At 42.4% G+C, this 13,145-nt stretch overlaps 1 protein-coding gene across 7 annotated transcripts in view; it reads left to right on the plus strand.

Moving 5' to 3' along the window:
* INTS13 (integrator complex subunit 13) overlaps nucleotides 1-13,145 on the plus strand; it is a 37,703-nt gene that overhangs the window by 313 nt on the left and 24,245 nt on the right. For 3 of the 7 annotated variants that reach the window (XM_077337904.1, XM_077337905.1, XM_077337903.1), the window contains exons 2-5: nucleotides 6,038-6,269; nucleotides 8,479-8,553; nucleotides 10,803-11,005; nucleotides 11,500-11,580. In XM_077337904.1, coding sequence (XP_077194019.1) covers nucleotides 6,038-6,269; nucleotides 8,479-8,553; nucleotides 10,803-11,005; nucleotides 11,500-11,580 — 591 coding nt within the window. Of the gene's footprint in view, nucleotides 1-154; nucleotides 335-770; nucleotides 1,004-1,068; nucleotides 1,382-6,037; nucleotides 6,270-8,478; nucleotides 8,554-10,802; nucleotides 11,006-11,499; nucleotides 11,581-13,145 lie in introns of those variants that run through there. The other 4 variants (XM_077337907.1, XM_077337908.1, XM_077337906.1 and 1 more) reach the window with 4 other exon arrangements.

A 13,145-nucleotide genomic window follows, 5' to 3' on the forward strand; every position in this document is an offset into this window, starting at 1 on the left:
GCTCTGCTGTAGTGTGCCTGGGATAGTATCGCGATACGACCTTCCAACAGTAGGAGGAGTCCCCCCGCCAAACATCGCGAGATTTCACTTTCCCTTTTCTTTGCTTCAGCGGAGGGCAGGAGCGGCCCTCCCCTTTCCCTGTCCCACCCAGTCATTTTTCGTTCCGATATATTGAGAGGCTGTCACTTTCTTCTCCCACGGGGCTTCTCCCGCCAGCTCTCGCGATGCTTTGGAGAGGCGGGTGCCCTGGCAGCCGTGAGGCGATGGGCAGAGGCCCCGGATGAGAGAGGCGAGTGGCTAGCGACGTCTCTGGCAACTCTCCCTCACAGAAAGGGTGGGTGAAGCGAGGCAAAACTTGCCGGGGGTGGCTGGGGGGGAAAGAGGCCCGCGCGGCTCCTTCTGTCTCGGCGCAGGAATGCCCCACAGCCGGGCCCGGAAGCGCCGACCGCTCCGTGAGAGAAGAGATGAGCTCCAGGAAGAGATTTTCTGTGCCTCCCACCAGGCCCCCGAATGCCCCTCGGAGCGACATATAACCACAAAACAGCCGTAGCTTCCCTTCTCGCGACATTCTTGCAAGCATCCCTTTAATCCCCCCCCTCCCGGCGGGGGGTTGTAAGCTCCATGGACGCATCTTGCAATCTACTGTGCTTGCGGCGGAGGGAATCGCTCCTTTCGATTCCCAGCAGCCCTTGGTGCAATTGCATATCTTTCAGTATCCTCACGATTCAGTAGAGAACACCCCCCCCCCCCCCGCTTGTGGATTCGCAGATGCACGGAAGTTGGCGCTGTGAAACCACCAGGAAAATATGCTCTGTAGAAAACGTGTTCCCTTCCCCCCTGGCTCCGCAGAACAGGCAGCGTTTCCCAGACTCTGGTAAAATAGCCTTTTTCTGTGCATCGACCGAGGAGACAGGCACCTGAAGAGCAGCCATGGGTTAATGGTAGAGTATCTGCTTGGCATGCAATCGATTCAATCCCAGGCATCTTCAGTTAAAAGAATCAGGTAGTAACATCTGAAAGATCTCTATGTAACACCCTGTACAGCTACTGCTAGATTACACAGGAGTAAGCTTGATGGACCAGTGTACTTCAGTATAAAGCAGCTTCATGTGAGTGTTCATGTGCTTGCAAGAGCCACAAAACAGGAGTAAGCACGATGCACCAGTGTACTTCAGTATAAAGTTTATGTGCTTGCTTCAGTTTATGTGCTTGCAGGAGCCACAAAACCACCTATGCAGTTCCATCTGCATGTCATTTACGACACATACATATGTTCTGTAACACAGAGGGAAACATCTTTCATAGAGAGAAGGAGAAATCCATGAATCCTATTTTCCTCTTTCACATTCTTTGTTCTCAGCAGCTGTCTTTTTGACTTTGGGTGAGTGAATGCATGAGCTATAAACATCAATGTTTTACATTGCTGAAAGGTAGGGATCTTTGTGGAGCAGAGTACTTAATTTTTTTTACTGAGGCCTTTTGGGAAGGGATGAAGAAAAATGTATTTAAAAAGAAGAATGTATTTTAAAAATCTGTTGGCACCTTTTGGTGTAAAATTGTTAATGGAGAGGCATCTTTGACAGAATAGCTTGGAATGATACGCCTTTTAAACAGGTGATAATGAAAAATTCCTCTAGGGGAGATGGGAACTAAACAGTGTTTTAAAGCCTGTTTTGAACTAGGGAAATATGTTTGAGTGTCCTTTTGAATAAAAAGAGCGGAAGTTATTTTATGAAGGCAAATAATATATGTTGTGAGCCGCCCTAAGCCTGCTTGTGGGGAGGGATGGCCTACAAGTCAAAATATAAACAAAAGAATAAATTACTTGGGCTTTCTGTTCCCAGTGCATAATAAAAAGGTGATTGTCATTATAAGAGTGGCAGTTGCCTGCTCAACTGGAGTTGTGACAATCTTCAGAAACTATCAAAAGAGAACTGTGCATAAATGCACTAATTGGAAACTGTTGATCAGTCCTTCATAAAAATAATTGACATATTAAAATAATATAGTATGATTCACTACTTGGGTGTGGTGTTATGGAACCATGGGGATGAATATGCTGGATCTAAACATGTTGATGGAGATTCCTTTCATCTACCATTCTGCCCCAAGCATTGAGAAAATAATCTAGACATGGGAAGCATGGTAACTCCATCGTGTACAGTTGGTTGTTTAATGAATGTTGTGCTTAAGAAGAATGAAATAAAGAGCTTCTTAATAGCTTCTGGGGATTTTCCTATTAATGCTACTTGTGGTCTTTCAAAGCTCTGGTCAGCCTTGAAAATGTCCTAGGTAGACAATTTAATCACACCTAGGTGTCCCCCATCTGCCTGCATTCCAATCAGTCCTTGAGTACCTTTGGTTAATGAAATGGGAAGAGTAATAAAGCAATAGTGGAAGGGATGAAATCTGAGCAAACATATTATCTGAAAACCTAATTATAACATTGATGGCTGGGGGAAAAACACTTGTGTTTCTACCACCAGTGTTTCTCCAGGATATTACCAGTGAGCTATTTCAACTATTTTTTTTCTTTCTCAAGCAAAGTGTGAGGGATCCTCCCTCAGTTGCCTGCTGTGACCACTTTGCTGGGCACTTTGTTGCTAATGTCACACTAATTTGCTCTTACTTGGAGGCTGTATTATTGAGTTAGATGATATTATTGAGTTAGATGCTGCCTGCCACAGAGGTCTGCCATAAAGTGCAGGGTTCTGTGTTGTGCTCTGGAGAGCTCAGCCACTGCAGCTGGTGAAAGGTTACATCACAAGAGAGAAGGACTGGCCATCCACAGCAATTGTCTTTCTGACAGTGGAGCAAGTGACTGCTTCCTGGGCCTTCCACTCTTGGCAGATGGCCCACCTTGATGTCCCCCTCATGGCAGCCCGAATACGGGTCACCTTTCTTGGAGGTGCCTTCTGTTTTTTTTCCTTCTGAGAGGGTATGGGCCCCATCTTCCTACTACTGGCCCTCACTCTTTCCTCTGGGACTGGAATGTCTGCCAAGCTGTTGGGGAAGTCTTTTCTTGTTTGCCTTTATGTCCTTCCAAATCTGCCTTGGGATAATTGTGTTTCTTTTCCTCTGCACATTTGAAGAACTGCCTGCAGATTGTTTCAGCCCTGTTGTGTGGAGAGGTGGGAGTTGTAGATATGCTTCCCTTATATGACTGGTAGGGTTGGGGGTGCTAGTGGTTCCTTTAAGCTAGTGGTTCCCAAAGTGGGCAGTACACCCCTGTGAGGGCATTGGCAGGATCCAGGAGGGTGGTGAGGAATTTTGTGGCAGTAGAAGCAGTCTGACCCACCCAGCCCCAAACATGCTTCATGTGCAGAGAAGACAATGTCATAGTATTTCAACCTTTGGGGAGGACAGTTGTGAGAGCTGTGGACACTGGGATCTCTTCCTTTGCTGTTTGGTGGGGCTGCCAAGGTATCATGGGGTAACTTTGTGGAGCCTCTTTAGAAGACTTGTCATATCTCCCTTTCTGTCCTTCCTTTGGTGAATTGTGGGTGGCCCAGTCAACCTGACAGGTGTTTGTTTCCTTTGCTTGCTTGCCTGGTGAGGCAAGTTCATGGGGGAACTGTAGAGGCCCTGTTAGAATTCTCATCATGTCTGCTTGTCATTGCATCACTTAAAATGGAAAACTATGGTGGGGCTGGGGTGCTTACCAAACTATAGTTGTAAGGTAACTTTGGGGGAGCTGCTGTCGGAAATCTCTTGTCATATTTACTTTTCTTACCTTGAGAACCTGCCTTTGGAGATTTGGGGGGGGGGGCTGTGAGCATTAGCGGGATGCTTGCCTTGCTTCTGCTGTCTAGCTGCAGGTGGGATCTGCTCAGGAGAAGTTTAATGTCACTGTCTTGTTCCAGAGCCATTCATCCATACCTGAAACTGTAGAGGTTTTTTTTTCCAGGGAGACCACTAGGGAGGCATTTTTTGAGCATCCCTAATCTTCCCCAAATGAGCCTCTTGTGGCGCAGAGTGGTAAGGCAGCGATATGCTGTCTGAAGCTGTCTGCCCATGAGGCTGGGAGTTCGATCCCAGCAGCCGGCTCAAGGTTGACTCAGCCTTCCATCCTTCCGAGGTCGGTAAAATGAGTACCCAGCTTGCTGGGGGGTAAACAGTAATGACTGGGGAAGGCACTGGCAAACCACCCCGTATTGAGTCTGCCATAAAAACGCTAGAGGGCGTCACCCCAAGGGTCAGACATGACCCGGTCCTTGCACAGGGGATACCTTTACCTTTAATCTTCCCCAAACGTGTAGAGGAGCAGACGGCAGGGTGAGGTTCCCTGTGTGTTTGTTGTGTATAGCTTTTGTGGGGTCCATTCTATATACTTTTGAACCTGTGGCTGAATTTCCCCCAAAAACTAGTTTCCTGGTTTGACCTTAGTCCTGTTAGGTTTGCAGTGTCATGGTGACACTGGCATTGCTGGAAATATTGCACTGCTTCTGCTGCTATTACCCCTTACAGTTTCTACTGAAGAGATTATCTGGACTTTAATTCTGTTCTGCTGGGCTTTTATTGCCCTTGAATTTTTGCTTTCCTCCACCCGCCCATTAGAAACAATAAATAATGGGGTCACCTTTGAGAGCCAGTGTGGTGTAGTGGTTAAGAACAGTGGATTCTGATCTGGAGAATTGGATTTGATTCTCCACTCCTCTGTATGCAGCCAACTGGATGTCCTCGGGCTAGTTGCAATTCTCTTAGAGCTGTACTTGCAGAGCAGTTCTGTCAGAGCTGCCTCAGCACCACCTACCTCACAAGGTGTCTGTTGTGGGGAGAGGAAGGGGAAGGTGTTTTTAAGCTGCTTTGGGATTTCCTTAGGTAGTGAAAAGCAGGATGTAAGAAGAACAGTTCTTTTGTGGGGGGTAACTTGGACTCTGTAAATCCAATCTTCATCATATTTGGAGGGCAGGTAGAAGAGAGTCAGCTGAAAATCTGCAAATGTAATGTCTTTAGCATGCTGGGGGCGGTGTTGGAGGTGTTCTACCATGCCATGAACCAAACCAAATTTAGGGTCCAGTGGCATCTTTAAGGCCAATAAAGTTTTATTCAAGATATATGTATGAGCTTTCGTGTGCACGCACACTTCCTCAGATACAATGTCATGGAATGGAAGTAAGCAGTTCACATTTATAGGCAAAGAGTGAGTGTTTGTATTCACTTGAGATTGAATTGCATGGCAAACATCCTGGGTTCAATATGTCTACAATCTAAATTGCTGTTTTATCCTGTCTCTGGAATCTGTCAACTATTTTCATTGTGTGGAATGTTAATTCACTCTCACTGTCCCTGTAGGTATGAACTGCTTACTTCCATTTCATGATATCTGAGGAAGTGTGCCTGCACACGAAAGCTCATACCATGAATAACTTTCTTGGCCTTAAAGGTGTCACTGGACTCTAAATTTGTTCTGCTCCTTCAGACCAACACAGTTACCCACTTGAATCTATAAACCAAACCAGTTTGTCTAGTGTCAAAATTCATGAAGGTTCATGATTGGTCCATGAACTGCACATGCCATGGACCACAAATTGAACCTCATTCCTTGTTTATTGTTTAGAGATTTTGGGATGACAAGCCATGCCTTTTCTTTTTTTAATTCCAGAGCATTTGGCATTTTAAATCTGATCACCGAGATGGGATTCACTGTGTTTGCTCTCTTGTTTCTGTTTTGGTTTGTTTAAGTGGTTTTGTTTGTAACTCACTGGAATTTGGATTATTGTAGTGAAATGCATTTGTAAGCCATCTTGGAGGATACTGCAAAAACAAATACAGTGAGCTAATTATACATTTGATACTTTGAAAACTTAAAATATTACATACTGTTTGTAGTTTCTTTTAGTGGTTTGTACATCTGCCTTACACCAATGAAAATGCTTTAAATCTTGGGATACTCGCAGTTATGTAAATCTTAAGTATGGCATCACCATGGAAAATTGCATGCTTATTATTTAATTTAGTTAGCAGTGTTCAGTTAGTAGTGTTCAATTTTTAATTTGCATAGTAGCTTCCTAATTCTGGCATTTATTTATTTTAGAAAGAAAATGAAACTTTTTTCAGAGTCTCACAAAACTGTGTTTGTGGTGGATCACTGCCCTTATATGGCAGAATCTTGCAAGCAGCATGTTGAATTTGACATGTTAATCAAGAATCGGACACAAGGAATCATACCGCTTGCACCAATATCAAGATCACTATGGACCTGTTCAGTGGAGTCATCCATGGAATATTGTAGAATAATGTATGATATATTTCCTTTTAAAAAACTAGTAAGTCACTGTTAATTATATTTTGTTGTTATGGGGAATGTGTATTCTCCAGTCTGTAGCCACAGTCTTGTCTGTTGTTTTATCTTCTTTTAGTCTATTCAGCAGGAGATATAAGTCGGTTCAGCAGGAGATATAGGTAAGGTGGACAGTCAGTCAGTCAGTAACCTTTTATTAGCATAGAATATGTATAAGACATATAAAAATAGGGTTTAAAATTTCAACAAAATAATAAAATAGGCCATGGGGTTACATAACCAAACAGATCTTAAAGTGATAAATAAACTATAAAAGATAAAATACAAGGTAGGTAGCATATTATAAAAGCATCTTAGTTAAAACTCTGGCAACTAAAATGGTTACCTCTGGGTCTTTGTCAGAGAGCAGAAATTGCAAGGTCATAGATTTACTTACAGAAGGCTTGTTTCCCAGCAAAGCAACAAAGCTGTCATCCCGACACTGCTCACATAAGGGTTAATCTAACAAAATGTGTGAGACAGAGTCAGGGCAGCCAGAACCACATGGACAGAGTCTCGAATGGTATGGGATACGGTGGTGGTAAGGTGGACAATGAGGCCATAGGGCCTCACAATGAAGAACTGAGAGTTACTCTGCATAAGTAGTATCATGTACTACTTTGTCTTTCTCAAACTTGATTGAGCAGAAATATATGGCAGGCTTTGATATTTTGTAATAGTTTGTCTAGAAAAGTACTTTTTAAAAGAAAAAAATTGGATTTGATCCCATATATTTGCATTGGAAGATAACATCTGCAAGAGGATTCTTTTAGTAGCAGCTGAGCTTCTTGAGTAAGGGAAAGGTACCACCATTAATTAAGAAGAAGAAGAATTGGTTCTTATATGGCACTTCTCTCCCCAAAGGTGTCTCAAAGTGGCTTACATTCGCCTTCGCTTTCCTCTCCCCACAACAGACACCCTGTCAGGTAGGTGAGGCTGAGAGAGTCCTGATATTACTGCTCGCTCAGAACAGCTTTATCAGTGCTGTGGCAAGCCCAAGGTCACCCAGCTGGTTGCATGTGGGGGAGTGCAGAATCCAACCTGACTCGCCACATTAGAAGTCTGCACTCCTAACCACTACACCAAGCAGTGTGATCCAAGTTTGCCTTTACAACTTTCAAAAGCTGCTAATATGCAATTAACAGTCCAATCTTAGCAGAGTTAGTTCATTTTAAGTCTTTTGAAATCACTGGGGAGATGCCTTTCTTCAGTAGTAAAAAATCTGCTTTCTATGCAGAAGGTCCCTGGTTAAATTTAAAAGGATCATCTCCAGGTAACACATGATGTAAAAGACTTACACCTGAGACCCTGGGGAGCTACTGCCAGTCTGAGTAGACAATTCTGACCTTGATGTATTAATAATCTGACACTGAACAGCAGTCTTGTTACTGTGCTTCTCCTAAGTGGATAATATGTTCTAAACTAGGATAATTTTTTCTTGACTGCCTGTAGCCATAAACCTGGAGGGGATTTAATGCATACAAGTACAATTACCACTGCATCCTGTTACGTTTATTAATGGGCTGCATCCTGTTACGTTTGCCACTTGTATGCATATATTTTATCTATTCTGAGTCAATAGCATGCTACCTGAAGGAGTGGCTCAGATTCTCATATACTTGTATGGCACGTAGTTGACAGAAGAAGATCTAATTTGCATCTAGCAGTGTGACAAAATTATGCCCCAAATTCACTTTGCCTTTATGTGCCAGATCAAGTAGAGATTTGGGAAATAAAGTGGTAAATTAAAGAGTCCATGTTAGAGAAAGAATTTGAGATGTTGAAATTAAAACAATCCCCCAAAGGGAAATGGAATTTAGAAAGAAACAGAAAGAGCGTTTCTGTTTTACAAATTTTACAAGAAAGAGAAATCCCAAGGCAGCATGAAATCAAATTAAATAAATTAAAAATGGGGAAAATATAATTAAATGCTGAGTTAGGAAATAAAAAGCTAAATGGTAAAGTGATGAAAAAAAAATTCAAAAATTTCAGAAAGGTGAAATATTGAAGTTCTTTTTTGGTTAGTTTTGAAAGGGCTTATAAAGATTTTCAAGTGGCTGTTTCGCTTCTCAGGACAGCCTCCTTCACAGTTGCATTTTCATAACCTCATGAAAATCTATACCTGCTGTTACTATATCAAGAGTTTTTTTTTTAAATGTTAAATGTTCCTTAAACTATCTATTGTAAACTTTCAGGTAAACTTCATTGTAAGCGATTCCGTACCTCAAGTTTTAAACTCTTGGAACCAAGAAGATCAAAATTTGCAGGAGGTATATTTTATTTTAATAATATTTAATGTATACCGCTGTCTAATACTTGTACTACAGTGGAAAAAACTGTTTTTTTTTAATGTTGACAGAAAGTCGACTTAACAGTATGGTGCCCCAAATAAATCCTCCCTCAAAGACCAAAATATACATGGAAAGGACCCTGCTCCCCCTGTCTGTTTACTTAGAAACCCCCAGCCTAGAATACTGTTGTTGCCTAGTGACAGCCACAGAGGGAATCAGGTTTTTAAAACTACAGGCATCCTTTTCTCACTTGAATTTTTCAACTCCCCCCCCTTTCCCCCCCTTTTTTTTTACTTTTCACAATTATCTGCAAACCTGGACCTTTTCCGGAGTTGTAAAAAGATTTCTCTTGCTTTTTCACAGCTCCGTTCACCAGATTTAAATATCCAAAGATTTGCAGACTTCGCTATTAGAATATATGATTTCATAGTAATTGTTTTTCAATACTGACCCAACTTTCCAGGGTTTTTGTGAAAAAATGCCTTGTAAAAAAGTATTTTTCCCAATGAATTTTTCTCCCCCCCCCCCCTCCGCCACAGCTCATGTCTAGACATGACTTCCATTGCTATTACTTAGGTAGCTGTGTACTTATTATTTGCTTGCATTGTTTTCCAGTGCTTCAGTCCTAACCTATATGCATAGTTACTTTTATTAGAGATCTGTGCTGTTTGAATTTTTCACATTTTGTAAACCACTTTGAGTTTGAGGTTATAAGCTCATTTGATGATGATGATGATGTCAGAATATTTTATTTATTTATTTATTCATTCATTCAATTTATAGCTCGTCATTCCCCAAAGGCTAGTGGCAGCTTACAATCTTCTGACAAAACCCATTAAAATCACATTAGAACAGACATAAAAACATAAAACAATTTACAAATATAAAACCCCTAAAGATACAGCGGTAAAAACTCACCCAACTAACATAACCCAGTATCGGGGGTTGGGGGGGGGGGGAGAGGGCACAGATGGAATTTGCCACCGCCGCTTCTATGGGAGGGGCCCTGATCTTCCTGGCCAAGAGCCTCAACCATAGACCTGGTGGAAGAGCTCAGTTCTCCCTTGAAATCCAGGAGGACGTCTCGGTGGGTATTTTCCCGCCACTTTTAACAGGGAGGCAGGACTTAAATTTCACTTCCTGTCCTGCGCATTGGAAGATACCCTGTTCCAGTCCTCTTCCTGCCTCTCAGGGAGCGACAGGGCTGATGAGCCTCTCCGTCTAAATTTAAATCTAACCACTGCAGGGGGCATAGGGCGACAGGCAGTCCCTCAGATATGTGGGGGCCAGACCGCATATGGCCTCAAAGGTCAAAATGAAAACCTTGAACCAGATCCGGAACACAACTGCAACTAATTTAGTTCACTGATACCCTGCATTTCTCCCCCATGAACACCCAAAGTGGCTTACACTGTTCTCTTCTCCTCTGTTTTATCGTTGTAACAGTGCTGTGAGGGTAGGTCAAGCTGAAAGTGGGGGAGTGGCCCAACATCACCTGGCATATCTCCATGGCCATATGGGGTCTTCAAGCCTGGGTCTCTGAGATTCTAGTCCAACACTCTAACTCATGGGTCTCCATAATTGTGCCCATGGGTGCCATGGTGTGTACCAACACCTTTTCTGGTGTTTGCCATATCTTTTTAGAAAGTGGATGGGGCCAACTAGGGCTCTTGACCAGCAGGACTTCTGCCGGGCCATTGGGTATTGATCAGCTGTGTTGGTTAAAGTAAATTTGTTTCAGCTACAGCTGCCACCACAATGATAGCTTTATTCTCTCTTATGCTCCTCTTTCACTATGTATTTTTTAAAATTATATATCATATATTCTCTATACTTGGGCTTCCTGTGATGGTGAGGGTCTGCCTCCTACAGTGGCTATTTTGTAGGTGGCTCCGGCTCCCACAGTGGCCATTTTGTGTTTGTACCCACCACCTTGTGTTAGAATTCCAAAGTTGCTCACAGGTTCACAGAAGATTGGGGATTTCTGATCTAACTGCTGCGCCACACTGACTGAAATGGGAACGTTTTATGTGCCTCCATGAAATATTTTGTATTTAGCATGTTAATACATGTTAAAGCCACATGGTTATAACCAGAAGTCTTGGAGTTTTATTCTTCCCTGCCATTGCTTAATGTATGTGGAATCATTTCTCTAAGAAATTTGTTTCTCTAATAAATAGCGAGAACCAAGCAAGTGACTTAATAAGGCATCTTCATTTTGTCACCAGTTAATGGCAGCTTTAGCAGCTGTTGGACCTCCCAATCCTCGGGCAGACCCTGAATGCTGCAGTATACTTCATGGCTTAGGTGCAGCAGTACAAGCTCTCTGCAAAATTACTGAATACCAACATGAGGCTAGAACTATGTTAATGGAGAATGCTGACCGTGTTGGAAACAGAGGACGAATAATCTGTATTACTAACGCAAAAAGGTATTTGGTGCACCAGAATTACTAATGTACTGATGTTATAACTGAGTAAAACCTTTTCCTGTAGGCTTTTATGGAGTAGGGGAACATTACTGGCACTTATGCGGAGTGTAGGCATTCATGTTTTGTTGCATGTCTCCCAAGGTGAGTAAGGTGCAGGTAAGTTAGGAGAGTGGCAGACAGTATATCTTCAGTGCCCTTTGCAAATGAATATGCTCTTCCTACAGCTGTCCCCATAGGACAGGAAAATGCAGTTTCCTTCCATATCATTTTGCAGCTTGACAGTTATGGAATATGACAAGGATTATAGACTGCAAGCTGTTTCCTAAGTAATCAGTCCTTATTTTGAGCCACAGCTGAATCAAGGACTTGGTTTCATGCTTCTGTGTGGTCCTTTTCATGTCTTTGTGTTACCATAGATAGTGGGAAAGTTGGAGTATAAGAATCTTAATATTAGAAAAATACTTTTTTATATGAGTTTTTTTTTCCTGTTCCAGTGATAGCCATGTACGAATGCTTGAGGAATGTGTCCAGGAAACAATTCATGAACATAACAAGCTAGCAGCTAATTCAGATCAGTAAGTGTGTGCCTCAGTGGCACTTGTGACTATTCTTTATGAATGTGTAATTTTTATGAAATACAAAATTTCAGCTCTCAGTCCTGTTGTAGCTTTTTCCTTCCTTACTGTTGTAGCCTCAGCCCTTTTTCAGCTCTCAGTCCTGTTGTAGCTTCTTCCTGCACCCCAGTCCTTCCATCATTACCAATGCTACCGCTTCCTCCCCATGACTCGTGTTGCCATTGATACCTCCCTTTCTGCCCGTTTTCTCTTCCTCATAGCCACCCCTTACTAATATTTGTTTTAAATGTCTCAATATTGCTCAGCAGCCTCATAATCTTAGTTGGCATTTTTTAAGTTCATCATGGAGGAGAATTAACCTAGCCACATTACGCAGATTTTTGGATCTGTACACTGGGGCAAGGTTCAGAATTAGGTAACTGATACTCTTGTGTTGTTAATGCTTGATAGGAGAGAGTCAAAGATGGGCTTGTGGTAATTTCAGACTTTTTCATCTAGCCATATTTATTCCCTTATTTATTACACTTTTATTTTGCGCTTCCTCTAAGGAGATCAGGGACATCTCCTCTCCTTCATTTTATCTTCACTACAGTTGTGTGAAGTAGGTTAGGCTGTGTATGTGTGATTGACTCAAAGTGACCTAGCAAGTTTCTATGGCACATAATTACTTAGCAAATTTCCATGACAGAATAGAGTTTTGAACCTAGGCCTCCCAGACCCTTTTCTAACTCTCATGAGCTTTTGATTCATGTCCTTGGGTTACTTCCTGCACTACTACTTGGTTGGAAAACATAGTTTACCTGGAAACCAGTTTTGTAGAGGACTGCTTGGTCCAGTTTTGCTGTCAAAAAGGGTATACAGGACAAAATCCCACACGGAGGGAAGGAGGCCTTGAAGATCATATCTCGTTTTCATAGCCTTGATCTTGCAACTGAACTCATTCCTTAATTTTAAACTTTTATAATCTTGCAATGTAATTCTATGCAGAGTTGCTCCAGTTTAAGTCTATAGAAATCAGTCATCCTGCATAGAGTTGTAGTGTTAATGTTTTGAGTAAAATTTTTGCTGTAAAATGCAGTTGATACTTCTGTCGAACTCTAACAAAGCATTTTACTATATAATGTAGTATTATACAATTGGAGACCTGCAAGAAACTCGCAAAAAACCCCACTTGCTTCCCCTTTCCCTAACAATCTTCCTCCTCTTTTTCAGGCCCCCTTCTGCATCAATCCTTTCCTCCCCTTATCTGTCAGCCTACCCCAATTTCTTTTACCCCTCATCCTTCTCCATCGATATACCCCTCTCCTTATCTATCAAGCTATCTGCATCTGTCTTGTTCCTCCCTCGTTGCATCTCCACCACTCTTCCTTCCCTTATCTGTCAGTCTACTCCCATTTCTTTTGCCTATTTACCCCTTCCCCATCAATCTACCCCTCTCATGATCCATTGCGGACATGGCCAGCCTGAAAAGACTACCAAGTGTTGATGATAACGTGGTGGGCTTGGAAAGGCTCCAGGACACTGACCAGCATCTGGCGCTAACAGCTAGAAAGAAAAAGGGGAAT

This window comes from Paroedura picta, chromosome 5 (genome assembly GCF_049243985.1).
Source record: "Paroedura picta isolate Pp20150507F chromosome 5, Ppicta_v3.0, whole genome shotgun sequence".
Taxonomy (NCBI): Eukaryota; Metazoa; Chordata; class Lepidosauria; order Squamata; family Gekkonidae; genus Paroedura; species Paroedura picta.